This window comes from Carica papaya, chromosome 9 (assembly GCF_054855325.1).
Source record: "Carica papaya isolate Zhongbai chromosome 9, ASM5485532v1, whole genome shotgun sequence".
Taxonomy (NCBI): Eukaryota; Viridiplantae; Streptophyta; class Magnoliopsida; order Brassicales; family Caricaceae; genus Carica; species Carica papaya.
Window position 1 is genome coordinate 12,444,872 of NC_142317.1, and position 14,863 is coordinate 12,459,734.

General features: G+C 37.7%; 1 protein-coding gene across 1 annotated transcript; it reads right to left on the reverse strand.

Moving 5' to 3' along the window:
- Positions 1 to 2,219: 2,219 nt before the first annotated feature.
- LOC148239986 (uncharacterized) lies at positions 2,220 to 13,375 on the reverse strand. Its single transcript, XM_088212062.1, has 7 exons — positions 13,233 to 13,375; positions 12,954 to 13,076; positions 11,772 to 11,975; positions 5,382 to 5,406; positions 4,689 to 4,763; positions 2,674 to 2,802; positions 2,220 to 2,507 (listed from the first exon to the last, which is right to left on the reverse strand). Exons 1-7 carry the CDS (start codon positions 13,373 to 13,375, stop codon positions 2,220 to 2,222), a joined length of 987 nt encoding a protein of 328 aa, XP_088068188.1.
- Between the last annotated feature and the right edge of the window lie 1,488 nt (positions 13,376 to 14,863).

Here is a 14,863-nt window from a genome sequence, read left to right on the forward strand (position 1 = left end):
GACTTGCCTATTGAAGTTTTTAAGGATCCCGTGGATTCATGAACCGTTACGAGTACATGTTTTGTTCTGTACTCTGATGAGTCCAACTTTTGTAGAGGTTTGTATTTAATTTTATTTCACCTAAGTATTGTAAGATTTGGAACTCTATTATTATTTTTTAAGGGACTGTAATACTTTTATTTCGCTGCATATAATTATCTTAAGTGCACTCGTATATGTTTCAATGGGTAACTCAGCAAGCAAATCATCTCTTCTAACATCATTTGAGGTGGGACACTGATTAGAGTGAGTTTTAAATAACTCAATGAGAGAAATAATATTTAAACAACACTACCAAGATTTTCAAAAGTTATTTATTTTCACAACATGTCATTATGATAAAAATAAGTGACTTACCTCATGGACTTGTCGTAGAACATGTTCATTTGAAACATTGAGAAAATATTTACTTTTTTTTTAAAAGTAAATAAAAAAATCAGTATTTGAATCACAATAGGAAGTAAAGGCAGAGTAGTGCAACATAAACGGGGCAGTATAACTGAAACTAGTTAAACCAACTAAAAGCATTGCAATGTCATGACGGAACGATGAAAAACGTATTTTATTCAAAAGAAACTATTTAAGCATGGGAAATCAATCAATTATTCTAGTTATATTGTTAAATGGTTTATTTTATTTACTTCTTTTACAAATCTTCGTGTGAAACCGTTTTAACTTATATCAGCTAAGGGCAAAATGGATCCCTAACTACTAGTGTGAATGAGCAAACATATTCATTTTAATATCAAATAGTTCAGAGATAAACTAATGATCATGACCATGCTTCACCACTGTGGCCCCTAAAAAATATATAAGACTAATGACCATGGCCGTACTTCACCACTGTGGCCCCTACAATCAATTACAAATCTACTCTCGTAAGAGAGAACACTAGTACCATTCACAAGGAGTGGTTCACCAATACGTTTAGATAGAGATATAAAAACATAATAGAAACCCTCCAGTAACAATGATCAAATGGATTTTTTAATTTTTTCCTCTTTCTTTACTGATTTTAGTTCATAGATAATCATGAATTCAGAACCTGGTGGGGGTCTAATCACATATCCTGGCCTAAAGAGGTCTTTATACTGAGATTTTACCATCAGCTCATCTTCTCAAGCTGAGACACAATGGAATAACCCTCTCCACTACCACTCAAGGGCAAAGTAGAGGGCTAAATCTGCACATACATCTAAGTTCATTAAATGTGTATTTTAGTTTTTAAGAAAAGCTACCAACATATATATATCCACTTATATCATATAGTTAATAAAAATATTTAACTTCATGCATCAAGACAAACTGATAGTCACAAATTAATTATCCAGAAATTTGCTTACGAATGTAAGAAAAAATGCTTAAGAAATCTTTTACTGAAATCTTTAATGTTTTTCTAAGTCATATGGAAAAAGGATGGAAAGATTGCTCTACAAATCGTAAATTGTACGAAGAAATCCAAACTCCCAGTCCCTGTTGACTTTCTCACAAATTTCACCTTAAATTCTCTCTAGAAATTGAGGAAGAAGAAATATGTGAAGTGAAAGGGAAGGGAGGGCCATTTAAATAGATTTTTTGGATGAAGGAGGATTGTTGGATTACATGGGTGAACGGTGGCTGTTGATAGGCCAAATGGTCGACTGACCACCATATGCGGCATGCATGCACGCCACGTGGCAGCCATGCATGCCCGACTGGGCAGACAAGACGGACAAATGGGATAGCATGTCCGTCAATCAGTCACAAATGACCGTGCAAATTCTAACCTTAAAGAAAACATGGTCACCAACAGCAAATTTTAAAGCTCTCCTTCTGTTATTAGCATAATTCGTCTGACGACTTTGAGTGGTAACGAGGTTTTTATGGATGATGACAACTTTATCAACAATCTCTTAGATGTAATACATTATAGGGAGATGCTTGTTTCCAGTTTCATTCCAATAGGTTGGGAAGCAGTAAGGCCTACAATAGAGAGCTTCATATGGAGCCATACACATACTAAAGTGATAGCTATTACTGTAAGCAATCTTAGCAAGGGGGAGATGTTGATCCCAATTACCATTAAAATCTAGTACACATGCATGCAGTATGTCCTCTAGTGCTTGAATGGTTCTTTCAGACCGTCCATTCATTTGTGGATGGTAAGTAATGTTGAAGTAAAGGCTGGAGCTAAGAGTCTCTTAGAAGCTTTCACAAACATGAGGATCCTTGTCTGAAACAATGTAAGCTGGGACACCATGAAGTTTGACAATCTCTTCCACATATAATCTGACCAATTTACTAGTTGAATCAGCAGTCTTAACTGCAAGGAAATAGGTAGATTTGGTCAATCTATCCACGATGACCCAAGTATTACAATATAGAGTAGTCCTTGGCAAACCCGGGATAAAGTCCATAATCACATGCTCCCATTTCAATTTTGGGATGGAGAGACCTTGCAGAAGGTCACTTGGTCTCTGATGCTTTGCCTTGATCCATTAACAAGTGAGACATCAACATACAAATTTAACAATATTTTTTTCATACCAAGCCAGTAGAAACGACACCCCAAATCTTGATACATTTGTGTCCTTTCGAGATGGATAAACAATTAGATGTATGGTGATGCAATAGCAATCGAAGACATACCTAAACCAATGGAAAGTAGGAAGTGGGTTTGTACTGATGACCTTCCAAGAAATGAAAAGAAACAGTTGCAAAGGGACAGTACTCAAGACCAAGTAGGAAGTAGCGAGGCTGAATCCACCAAACAGAAACCCTGACCTAGGAAGAAATGAGACCAGAAGGTGCTAGAAACCCAAAGAATAATGGGCCTCACCGCTAATGAATGATTGGACCTGAAAATCCTAGCGTAAGAAGGCCTATATGTTGTCTGGATGTGGGTACCCATGGGGTACACATGTGTCATAATACACGTACGGGATACTTGGTCCCCATGTTTGCCAGTATTATGAGGAAATGTAATGAAAAAATCAAAACAACCATATACCCCACTAGAGAACAGGAGGCAAGACAATTCCTTAACACATTGACAAAGATCCCTACACGTGAAGGAGGCTACCCACACGTGTGCTGAGCATATAGCCCAACCCACACGCCCTTCATGTGTGGAAGCGCTTGCGTACACGCACGGGCCACACGCCCAAACGTATAGCAGCACCCACGACCGAGGCCCACTGGCCTCGCACGTGAAATTTGTCACGTGTGCACAGACCCATTAGGTCAAACACGCACCCAACATACAGCCTTGCTAGGTGCGTGCCCAATAGGTTCGCGCCCCATGCACAGGCCTAACCCACGGGTCCATTTTCACACAGCCTACATGACCCGCTAGGCTGGCCCACACGATCTACTCGACCTAAGACCCGACCAATTTTTCCCTCCATAAAATTTTTATTATTTTTAATTTAATTTTTTATTTTTCTTGGACCCCACTTTAATTTTCCCGTATTTTTAATTAATTTCTCATGTTTTAAAGTAATTTCCCTATGTGTTTTATAAGGAAAACACGTGGGATATTTCCTATCTTATTTAAATTATTTGATATTTCCTATCTTATTTAAATTATTTATCTTGTAATTAGATTAGGATAGACTATTATTTTATTAATTTTTCAAGTGGTTGTGATCATTTAGAACTATCCTGAAAAAGTCTATAAATGGGCATTTGCCCATAAGTTGTAGACATAATTCATTTGAGAGAAATAATATTGAAAGCTTTAGCATTTTTTCAAGAATTAGCATTTTGTTAACTCTTTTAGCTTCTTCAAGTTTTTCAAGAAGTAGGAGTCTTCAGAAGTCTTGTTAAGGTAATGAGCAAGGATAAATTTATTGGTAAGTTAGTGGCATTTTTCCTTTCCTTGTTTTTAATTTCTTAGTTTTTATTTTTTCATTCCTTCTAGGAATTGTATATTTAATTAGAGAGAAGGTTTTTCTAAGTAGTTAAGTTTCGATATTGCATACATTGAGTGGGTTATAGGAGTTTATTTGATCCTCCCCATACCCTCCTGCATCATCTGGTATCAGAGCTTAGGTTCCTAAAACCTAAACTATCTATGTTGTTCTTCAACATTCTTGTTATTAAATTAACATTCAAATTTATTTTGATTCTTAATTCCCTTGCATATTACTTGAATCCATTTTATCAATACGTTTCAAGTAATTCTTTATTTATTCTAATATATAAAAAAAAATAAAAAAAATATACTAATTCACCCCATAAGGTAATTGACACGTTGTTTGCATTTTGTATAACAAAATTAGAATAGCCGTCTGATTGGTGACTTCCCTCACCTAACGAGTGCGAGTGAAAACTTTTATTTTCATCATGCACGTTATTCACGTTTAATTTTCGAATTGTATTTCTATAATCTTGCATTAATGTTGCACAAAAAAACTCGATCAGTCATAGAGTGTAACTGACAAATTGGGGTTAGTATAAATAGATATACCTTTTCGTATGTGCTTGTTTATGAGCTTTTATAAAAATTAGATCCTTTTAAGGTTCTTGGTTGTGTCATATGGACTAACGTGTAAACTCAACCAAGTGATTTCGATTCTAAATGCTCAATTCTGTAGAAAAAAGATGTCAATTGAGAGATTGTGAGGTAAACACAAGCGAAAGTGAGGGAGAGTTATTGTTTCACTAACCTTTGTCTTTCGAGGAACTCCACAATGTCTCACCAAAGCGCCAACAATAGACCGACCACCATAGAAGAAAGAGTCCTAAACATGTTCACCCAATTAAGTGTCCAATTGGGAAATATAGTTGCCTGCATGGATCGACAGGAACAAGGTGAACACCACAGTCATGCCCGATCCCAAATAGTGCGAGAAAAGATAGGATCTTTGTGGCAAGGATGTTGATAATAGACAGGGGGTCATCGCGAAGAGGTGGACGGGGACCTCCATGACTTCAAGTTCCATATACCAGTATTTCAAGGAAAAAATGATCTTGAGGCCTATATTGAGTGGGAGCGAAAGGTCGATTGCATATTCAGCCACTGCAATTATAGTGAAGAGAAAAATCTCAAGTTGGCCACCTTTGAGTTTATCGATTGTGCCTTAGTACGGTGGTATTAGTTAGCCTTTCTCAGAGAATAGGATGGGGACCTGTCAATTACCACGTGGAGAAAGTTAAAGTCCATTGTGAGGAAAAGGTTTGTACCAACTTATTTCAACAGGGACATGAACCTAAAATTGCAACACCTAACCCAAGGTTCCAAGTTATTGGAAGAATACTACAAGGAAATATAAATAACCATGATTAGGGCCCAAGTCGGAAAACAACTAAAAGCTACCATTGCTCGGTTCTCGGAGGGCCTAAACAAGGATATAACCAACATCCTTGAACTCCAAAACTATGTACCTGGAAGAAATTATGCATAAAGCAACCAAGATTAAAAGGCATTGAAAGGTAGAGGAATCAACCAGGGATATGTCAGCAACACTCCCTAGGGAAATCAAAGATAGGTTCGAAGGGATGAAGGAAAGAAAATAGACGATAATAAGGGAAAACAACTTCCTAGTAACCCAACAGTTAATCCTAAGGCACTGGCCACTCGCTAAAGCACTATTAAGTGTTTTAAGTGTTTAGGAGTTAGGCATATTGTGTCCCAATGGCCCAATCAGTGCGCCATGATCATCGGAGATAAGAGAGATATCCTCAGCGATCATGAAAGTAGTAACAAATAGGAAGACCTTCCACCAGTGGGCACAAATAAAGAAAGTATCGCTCAACTAGTATAAGTAGATGTGTTTGTGGCTCAACAAGCACTAAACATAGAAGTTAAGCCCAAAGGCAATGGTACGAGAGAAACTATTTTCCACTTTAAATACCTTGTCAACAGAAAGGTTTGTAATTTGATAATTGATAGAGGTAGCTGCACTAACGTTGCTAATAGATCGAGCAAGTTTAAGTTTCAAACAACATTCTTATCCCTACAAATTACACTGGTTAAATGATAGTAAGGAGATTAATGTCACCCAGCAAGTATGCGTTCAATTTTCTGTTGGTGATTATACGGATAAGATAGTATACGATGTGGGAATGCAAGTAGGACACCTGCTGCTAGGCAAGCCATGGCAATATGATCGAGATATTATCCATGCTGGTGAAAGGAACCAGTACTCTATCTGACTTGTTAAATTCACCTATGTTTTGACACCTTTGTCAAGGAGAGATGCTTATGAAGACCAACTCAAAATTAAAATGTCATATGACAAGTTCACTAAAAAACATGTAAAGAAAGGCCACAGTTCAGACCAAGCCAAAAGTTGATTCTCTATTCAAGAATAACCCAAGCACCCCGCTGGTTGCTTGGTAAATCCTCTATCCTCTTTGACCCTAGATGAAAAAATTTATGATCACTGTAGATTTGAGGATGAATCCTTTCGAAGATGCGAGATGATGCAATAGTAGCCAAAGACATGCCTAAACCAATGGAAAGCAGTAAGTGGTTTAATACTAATGACCTTCCAGGAAATATAAAGAAACAATTACAAAGTGATAGTACTCAAGACTAAATAGTAAGCAGCGAAACTGAATCCACTAAAAAGAAACTCCCACCTAAGAATAAACAACACCAAAAGGTGCTAGAAACCCAAAGGATAACAAGCCTCACCTTTAAAGAATGACTTGGCCTAAAAATTCTAGCCCAAGAAGAAGGCCCAGATAATGTTTTGGTATGGGTACCCATGGGGTACACATGTGATGCAATACACATATGGGATTCTTGGCCCCCACGTCTGCTAGTATTTTTAGGACTTGTAATGAATAAATTGAAGCGATCATATACCTCACAAAACACGATAGGTAGGCAAATTCCTTAACATATGGGCACGAATAGTGCTACACGAACGAGGTCACCCACACGTGTGCCGAGCATGCGACCCAACTAGGACGCCCCACATAAGTGCAAGCGCACACATACTGGCATGGGTGGTGCACCCAAGTGGACAACAATAACTACGCACGTGGCTGGCTAGCCCCGTATATGGAACTAGCCATGTGCCTGCTGGACCATCCAGCCATAAGAGTGCCCAACACACAGCCAGGCCAAATGCACACCAAGCTAGCCAGCGGCCCACGCGCAGGCTTAACTTGCAAGCTCGTTATCACGCAGACCACGTGACCTGCTGAGCCGGTCCATGTGATCAATCTGATCTGTGACTTGACCGGTCTTGCCCTCCATAAATTTTTATTATTTTGACTTTAATTTTTTTTCTTCTTGGATCCCACTTTAATTTATCCATGTTTTTAATTAATTTTCCCATGTGTTTTACATGGAAAACACATGGAGTAATTCCTATCTTATTTTAATGAAAATTCTATCCGTAGAATTATTTTAATTATTTAGCTTATAACTAGATTTGGATAAACTATTATTTTATCAAATTTTCAAGTGGTTGTGATCATTTAAAACAATCTTAGGAAAGCTTATAAGTAGGCTTTTGCCCATAGGTTGTAGACACAATTCATTTGAGAGAAATAATATTGAAAGCTTTGGCTTTTCTTCAAAAATTAGCATTTTACTAATTTTTTTTAACTTCTTCAAGTTCTTCAAAAAGCAAGAGTCTTTAAAAGTCTTCTTGAGTTAGGGATCGGAGATCAACTTATTGGTAAGTACATAGCATTTTTCCTTTCCTTATTTAAATTTCTTAATTTTTGTTTTTACCTTCTTTTTAGGAATTGTAGATTCAATAAGAGAGAAATTTTTTAGACCGTTAAGTTTTGGTATTGCATATGTTGAGTGGATTATAAGAGTTTATTCGATCCTCCCCATACCCTCTCATGTCACATGGGCTTCCTTTAAAACATTTAACCTGAGTTCGGGGTTGCTAAGTACCCATATTCAATCTCGAAACCTATACAATCCATCATTAATAATTCTGAAGTCACAAGGTTCCTCGGATATAAACTTGTCTATGTGTTTCAAAATTTCAAGATCCATTGACTGGGCTTCCCAAATTCTCATGAAGAGAGTGAACTGGATCTGAATTTGGGCAAGGTATGCACCTTCACCATAATGATTCAGTTGAAGACCTTAATTGTCTCGAGTATCCTCCAATTAGAAACCATCAACTAAGGTAACATAGTTGAGTCCTTTTGACTAAGGGCATCAGTGACTACATTACCCTTACTTTGGTGGTACAGAATCTTGTAGTTAGTGTTTCAAGAGGTTTATCTAATGCCTTTGTCTCATCTTCAACTCTTTTTAGGAAAACAAATATTTCAAACTTTTGTGATCAGTGTAGATTTTAAAAGTCTGACCACACAGGTAGTGGCACCATATCTTCAGGGCAAAGACAATGGCACCAAGCTTAAGGTCATGAGTGGGGTAGTTACGTCCATGCAGCTTTAGTTGTCTGGAACTATGTGCTACTACCTGACCATGCTGCATGGGTACACATCTCAAACCAACAAGAGACATATCACAAAAGACTTAAAATCGACCAGTATTGTCAAGAAGGATCAACACCGGGGCAATGGTAATTCGACATTTAAGTTCGACATCATTTTCTTCACATTTAGTATCCCAATCAAATATGACACCTTTTTTGGTGATGCGAGTTAAGGGAGCGGCCATGCTAGAGAATCCTATCAGTCCCAAAAAGTTACAAACTTTTGTGAATTTGGTTGGTTGACTCTACTTAATTACATCTTCGACCATCAAGGGGTCAATAGAAACTCTATCACCAGAAACCATAGTCCATCAACTGGTGATAGCCCTACCTGAGATCAATCTTAGAAAAGACTTATGCACCCTGTAATTGGTTAAACAAGTCGTCAATATGGGGTAAGGAATACTTACTTTTGATTTTCACCTAGTTGAGTTCCCTGTAGCCAATACACAACCTGAAGATCCTATCCTTCTTCTTAACAAATAAAACTTGAGCACCCCAAGGAGATGACTTGGTCTAATAAACTTGGTTTTCCTTAATGTTGTGATATGATGTTCCAGCTTTAGAAGTTCTGTTCGGCTAATTCGGTAGGCGATTTTGGAGGTAGGTTATATCCCTGGGACTAGGTCAATAGAGAACTTAATCTCTTGCTTGGGTGGCATACCTGGTAGCCCAACAGGAAAAACATCTGGGAAGTTATAGATGATAGGGATTGTCTATAGTGATAGCTCATAATCCATGTGCCTATACATCATAGACATTAGAAAAAGATAGGTAAATCTAAATCTTAAAAATCTTTCCCATGCAAATACTTAAATGCATAAAAATTTTGTAAAAATTTAAAAAATATTCATTTATAAAACAAAACCTCACATAATTCTGGGATTGTTTCTTTTTCGGAGAGCGGATGGTCACAATTTTGTCACCACAATTAATGATAGCTCGATAGTTTTCTAACTATTTTGTACATAATATTGCATTGAACATAGAAAAATCTAAAAGTATATGGTCTATAGTTAGTTCTTTACCTGAAACTTTCACTCTATAGTTCTTATATACAACATGTGCTTCTAAGAGTTCCTTAGAGAATGTTTCTACAACTAAAATATTTCCAAGAGGTTCTGGTTTAATTTCTTTTTTTTTTTGCAAACTCACATGATATAAAAGAATAGGTGGCACCAGTATTAATTGAAGCGCGGGTAGTAGAATTATGAATAGAAAGTATATTCTGAATGATAGTTTGTGACATCCCAAATGCTAATTAAGGCATGTGGGTGTTAGATATAGAAACAGATTACGAGTGCATGATAAAAATTATATGCAGCGGAGCAAATTAATATAAATTACAAAATATATGAGTTCCAAATACATATAACTAATGCCAGAAGTGGCTACAAAATACAAAAAGGGTCATTATATTATTATGCTATTAGACTCATCAGAGTGCGAAAATAATCATGCACTCAAGGTTTGCGGATCCACGGGATCCTCATAGACTTCAATGGGTAGGTCAGCTGATGGTCCCTCACTATTTTCTTCACTTGGGGGAGGGCATGGAAAGAGTGAGTTCCATATGCTCAGTAAGGAAAATAGTATTTAGATAACATCATAAGGTTTAAAACGTGAATAATTATATCATAAACACTTACCATTAGGTCACATCAAAGTCCTACCCTGCCTTATAAAAATAATTTATTTATTAAGGAAACATCATGTCATAGTCACAACAATAAAAAACAAACAACATACTTGACAATAGAGAAAATCAAATAAATCATGAATGCTCAAATTTTTATGTTATGCTTTGCGAAGTCGTTTCACTTCTATCTCTGAGGGCATATATGGATTTTTAACTACCCATGTGGAATGACAAGATCATATACAAATAACGACAATTTATTCAGGCATATTTTCGGCTTGCCAAACCATGGTACGATCTATGACCACAGTCATACCGACTATAGTGGTCCTATAAGATATTTTATAGTCACGACAGTACTTAGCCAAAGGCGATCCTTAGCAAATATTTGCGCCACTACTCTCGTTAAAGGGTACACCTTCATCCACAATGAGCACTTCTCTCACGTTTTTCCATACCAGATGGAGGAGGAAAAAATAGATACCTCTCAGAGACAAATTTTAACGAGACACTTGATATATTATGCATGTCAATACAGATAAATACGTACTTCGAACCTTAAAGCTTCATTCTAACTTTTTTTTTTCTAGATAACCTTACCGGTTTCATATTATTTTATTTACATGCAAATCATCAAGTGCCTACAAATCACGTAGCATGCTTGAAATCAAGAACAATTCATTTTATTAAATCTATTAAACGTAGAAGATGCAAATCATACAAAATCACATATTTATTATTTTAATTTCTAGAAATACAAAATTCTTTACCGAAACCTCAATAATTTTTCCTACACTATTCTTCTTCTCCTCCTCCTCTACTTCTCTCTCTCTAAACTCCTTGAAGGTAGAAGAATAGAAGTGATGAGAAAATATGGGTCAGATTTACGCAGTGGTGAAATCTAGTGAAGAGAGAGAGTGTTGAAAATGGGAGAGATGCTTGATTTGATGCAACATAAAAAATAAAGGAGAATCCTCCTCCACCAGCGGTGGCACACTCTAAGCAGCGGCAAGTGATGGCACACTGACTGAGGCGACAGTGTGCCTCACCCACCCGGCGCGCGCTGCAGGCCTAGCCTACAGGTGCCAAGCTACCCTGCCACGCGCAGGAGCTAGCCTGTACACATGTAGGGCCTACGATGCACTGGGGCACCGCGCGCAGGCTTATTGCACGCAAGCCCCAAGCGTGCAGGTCTATCCACGCAGGCTTGCTGCTTAAACGGTGTGCGCACAGTGTGCGGCACCAGCCCTATCCACGAGCGATATGATGTGTGGGGACAAACCTACCTATGCGTGATAAGATGCGCGTAGGTCTGGCCCTATAGCTCATTCGGATGGGACATGCGTATTGCCCGTGTGGGCAATCCCACTCCTGAGGGATTTTCCCCCCTTTTTTTCATTTTCTCTTAAAAATTCTTTATTTTAAAAAATAATAGTAATAAAATAATAAATCAAAATAAAATTAAGTAAGATAGAATAAAATCAAAAATAAAATAAAATATTAAAATAGGTAAAATTTACGAATTACGATATAAAGCTATGAAATAAAATTAAATGAGTTCAGTGTAGCCTTAAGGCCTAAATAAATTGGGTTTTTCAAATATAATTTAGTACGGTGGTGAGTGGGGTGTTACATCCCTTGCACTTTAAAAAAATTTAGTCCCTATATTTGTGTCGAACAAGTCCGAAAACTTTTCTCTCATCTGGCTTTCTAACTCCCATGTCGCCTCTTTTAGAGTATGGTGCTGCCACGACACCTTCACCATGGGAACCATCTTCTTGCATAAGACTTTGTCGGTCCATCCAAGAATCTCCATAAAAAATATTTCATAAGTCATGTCGGCTTGTACTTGCGTCTCATCGTGAGGAATGATATGAGAAGGGTCAGGGTGGTACCTTTTGAGCATAGAGACGTTAAAAACATCATATAGACTCACAAACTATCAGAGTAGAGTAAGGTGGTAAGCTACAGGTCCAATGCGCTCTACGATCCGAAATTGTCCCACATAACGAAGGCTCAACTTTTCTTTTTCTAGAATCGCATTTTTTCCTTATAAGAGAAAATCTTAAGGAAGACCTGGTCTCAAACAACGAATTCTAAGGGTCTCCTATGATTATCAGTGTAACTCTTCTAGCGGCTCTAGGCGGTATCCAAGTTCTTATGGATGATCGTGACCTTTTCAATAGTCTCTTGGATGAAGTTTGGTCCAAAATTACACTAGTTTTTGACTTCGCTCCAACAAGTGGGAAAACGACAGGGTCTACCATAGATGGCTTCCTACAGAGCCATGCCGATGTTGGAATAATAACTGTTATTATATGCAAATTAACATAGGAGAAAATACTCGTATCAGTTATCACCAAAGTTAAGGATGTAAGTACACAAGAAGTCTTCAAATATTTGGATAATACATTCTGACTGACCATCAGTTTGGGGATGATAAGTGGTGCTGAAGTACAATCCAGACCCAAGAACTTCTTAAAAGTTGTCCCAAAAGTGGGAGGTAAATTGAGAATATCGATTGGACACAATGGATGAGGGAACACCATGGAGTCGAACAATTTCATTAACATAAAGGTGAGCTAATTTATTGGTGGAGTCAGTAGTTCTGATGAAAAAAATGGGTGGTCTTAGTTAGTTTGTCAACGATGACCCAAATAGTGTTATGACCAGAAGAAGTCCTGGGTAATCTAGTGATAAAATCCATGGTTACATGCTCCCACTTCTATTTCAGAATCGGGAGCACATTTAACTAACTGTCAGGTCTCTAGTGTTCAGCCTTCATCCTCTAGCAAGTAAGGCATTTGGAGATATAGTCGACAATGTCCTTCTTCATTCTTGATCACCAGTATTGGCACTTTAGGTCCTAGTACATCTTGCTACTCCTAGGATGGATGGATAATTTGGACACATGGATAGCCTTGAGAACATCCGTCCTAACAGTGACAGGAACCCAAATTCGGTTCTGAAATCTAAACAACTCGTCATCTGAGATCCTGAAATAAGGAAATTTGTTAAAAGAGAACTTACTCAGATTCTTGGTGAGTTCTTGGTCCGCGGACTGAGCTTCCCAAATCTTCATGAAAAGATCGAGCAAGGCTCAGATCTAAGTGAGATATGTACCTTTGCCATAGTAGTTAAGGCAGAGTGACTGTATCACATCTACTAATTTCCAATTGGAGGCCATGGTTTGGGCCAACACTGCAAATTTCTTTTGGCTCAGTGTATCAGCAACTACATTCCCTCTGCTGGAGTGGTAGATGATCTTGTAGTCGTAGTCCTTCAGGAGATCCATTCAACGTCTCTGTCTCATGTTCACCTCCCTCTGCGAGAAGATGTATTTCAAAATTTTGTGGTCAGTGTAAATCTCAAAGATTTGACCAAACAGGTAATGACACCATATCTTTAAGGAAAAAATGATGGTCGCCAACTCTAAGTCATGAGTAGGATAGTTTCACTCATGGAGTTTCAACTGTTGGGATCCATAAGCATACACTCTACCATGTTGCATCAAAATGCATCCCAAGCTAATATGAGATGCATCATAGAAGACCTGAAATCTTTCAGTGTTGTCAAGGAGGATCAACATTGGAGTGAAGGTAAGACAACGATTCAATTCCATAAAGCTTTCACTACACTCATAATTCAAGACAAACGGTATGCCCTTTCGAGTGAGTCGAGTCAAAGGAGCAACAATCTTAGAGAATCGATTGATGAATCGCAGATAGTAACTTGCCAAGCCAAGGAAACTACGTACCTCAGTGACATTGGTGGGTGGATTCCAGTTTATCACTCTTTCAACCTTAGCTGGATCCACGAAAATTTCTTCACTCAAAATTACATGATCGAAGAAGGAAACTCGATCCAACTAGAAGGAGCATTTGCTAAGTTTAGCATAAAGTTTGTTCCAATGAAGTGTCCCCAACACTTCACACAAGTGGACCGCATGTTCCTCTAGGCTCTACGAGTATACTAGGATGTCATCAATGAATACGATGAGGTACTGATCTAGTGCATGCGAAAAAATCCTGTTCATGAGATCCATGAAGGCAACAGGGGCATTAGTTAACCCAAACGACATCACCTTGAACTCGTACATATTGTATCTACACCGAAAAACGATCTTTAGAATATTTTTTTCTTTGATTCTCAACTTGTAATATCCTGATATGAGGTCGATCTTGGACAAGATCGTGGCTCCTTGTAGTTGGTCAAAAAGGTTATCGATTCGAGGTAAGGGGTACTTACTTTTTACTATTACTCGATTGAGTTCCTAGTAGTCCACGCATAGTCTGAGGGAGCCATCCTTCTTTTTCACAAATAATACTAGAGTGTCACAAGGGGATTAATTAGGGCAAATAAACTTCTGGCCAAGCAACTCGAAAAGCTGGTTCTCTAGTTTTGTGAGTTCAGCACGACTCATGCGATAGGCAGGTTTTGAGATTTGTTGGGTTTTGGGTAGTAATTTGAATAAAAATTCTACCTTTCGCGGGGAGGTAGACCAAGTAGTTCGACAAGAAAAACTTCCAAAAAGTTAGAAACAACCAGTACAGAATACATAGCAGGATCAGCCTCCATATTCCTGTTTATTCAATTGTTAGGAAAGATAAAAATATATTTTTATTTCTTTTTCAGGGATCACAAGGTTACAACTTTACTTTTATAATTAATAATTGCTCAATATTTTTCTAATCAATCATTTCCTAGAATTACGTCAAATCTTGATAAGTCTAATAATAATAAGTCTATAAATACTTCTATTCTGAAGCTTTTATCTTACAAT

What these genes read in the sequence shown, in the direction of transcription:
- LOC148239986 (XM_088212062.1), bottom strand. Translation starts at nt 13,375, where the DNA reads ATGGATCTCCTGAAGGACTACGACTACAAGATCATCTACCACTCCAGC. An exon ending in GAGTTCCTCGAAAGACAAAG is followed by an intron (nt 2,803 to 4,688) that starts GTTAGTGAAACA and finishes ATTTCTTCCTAG; the next exon opens with GTCAGGGTTTCTGTTTGGTG. An exon ending in CCACTTCCTACTTTCCATTG is followed by an intron (nt 2,508 to 2,673) that starts GTTTAGGTATGT and finishes TAATGGATCAAG; the next exon opens with GCAAAGCATCAGAGACCAAG.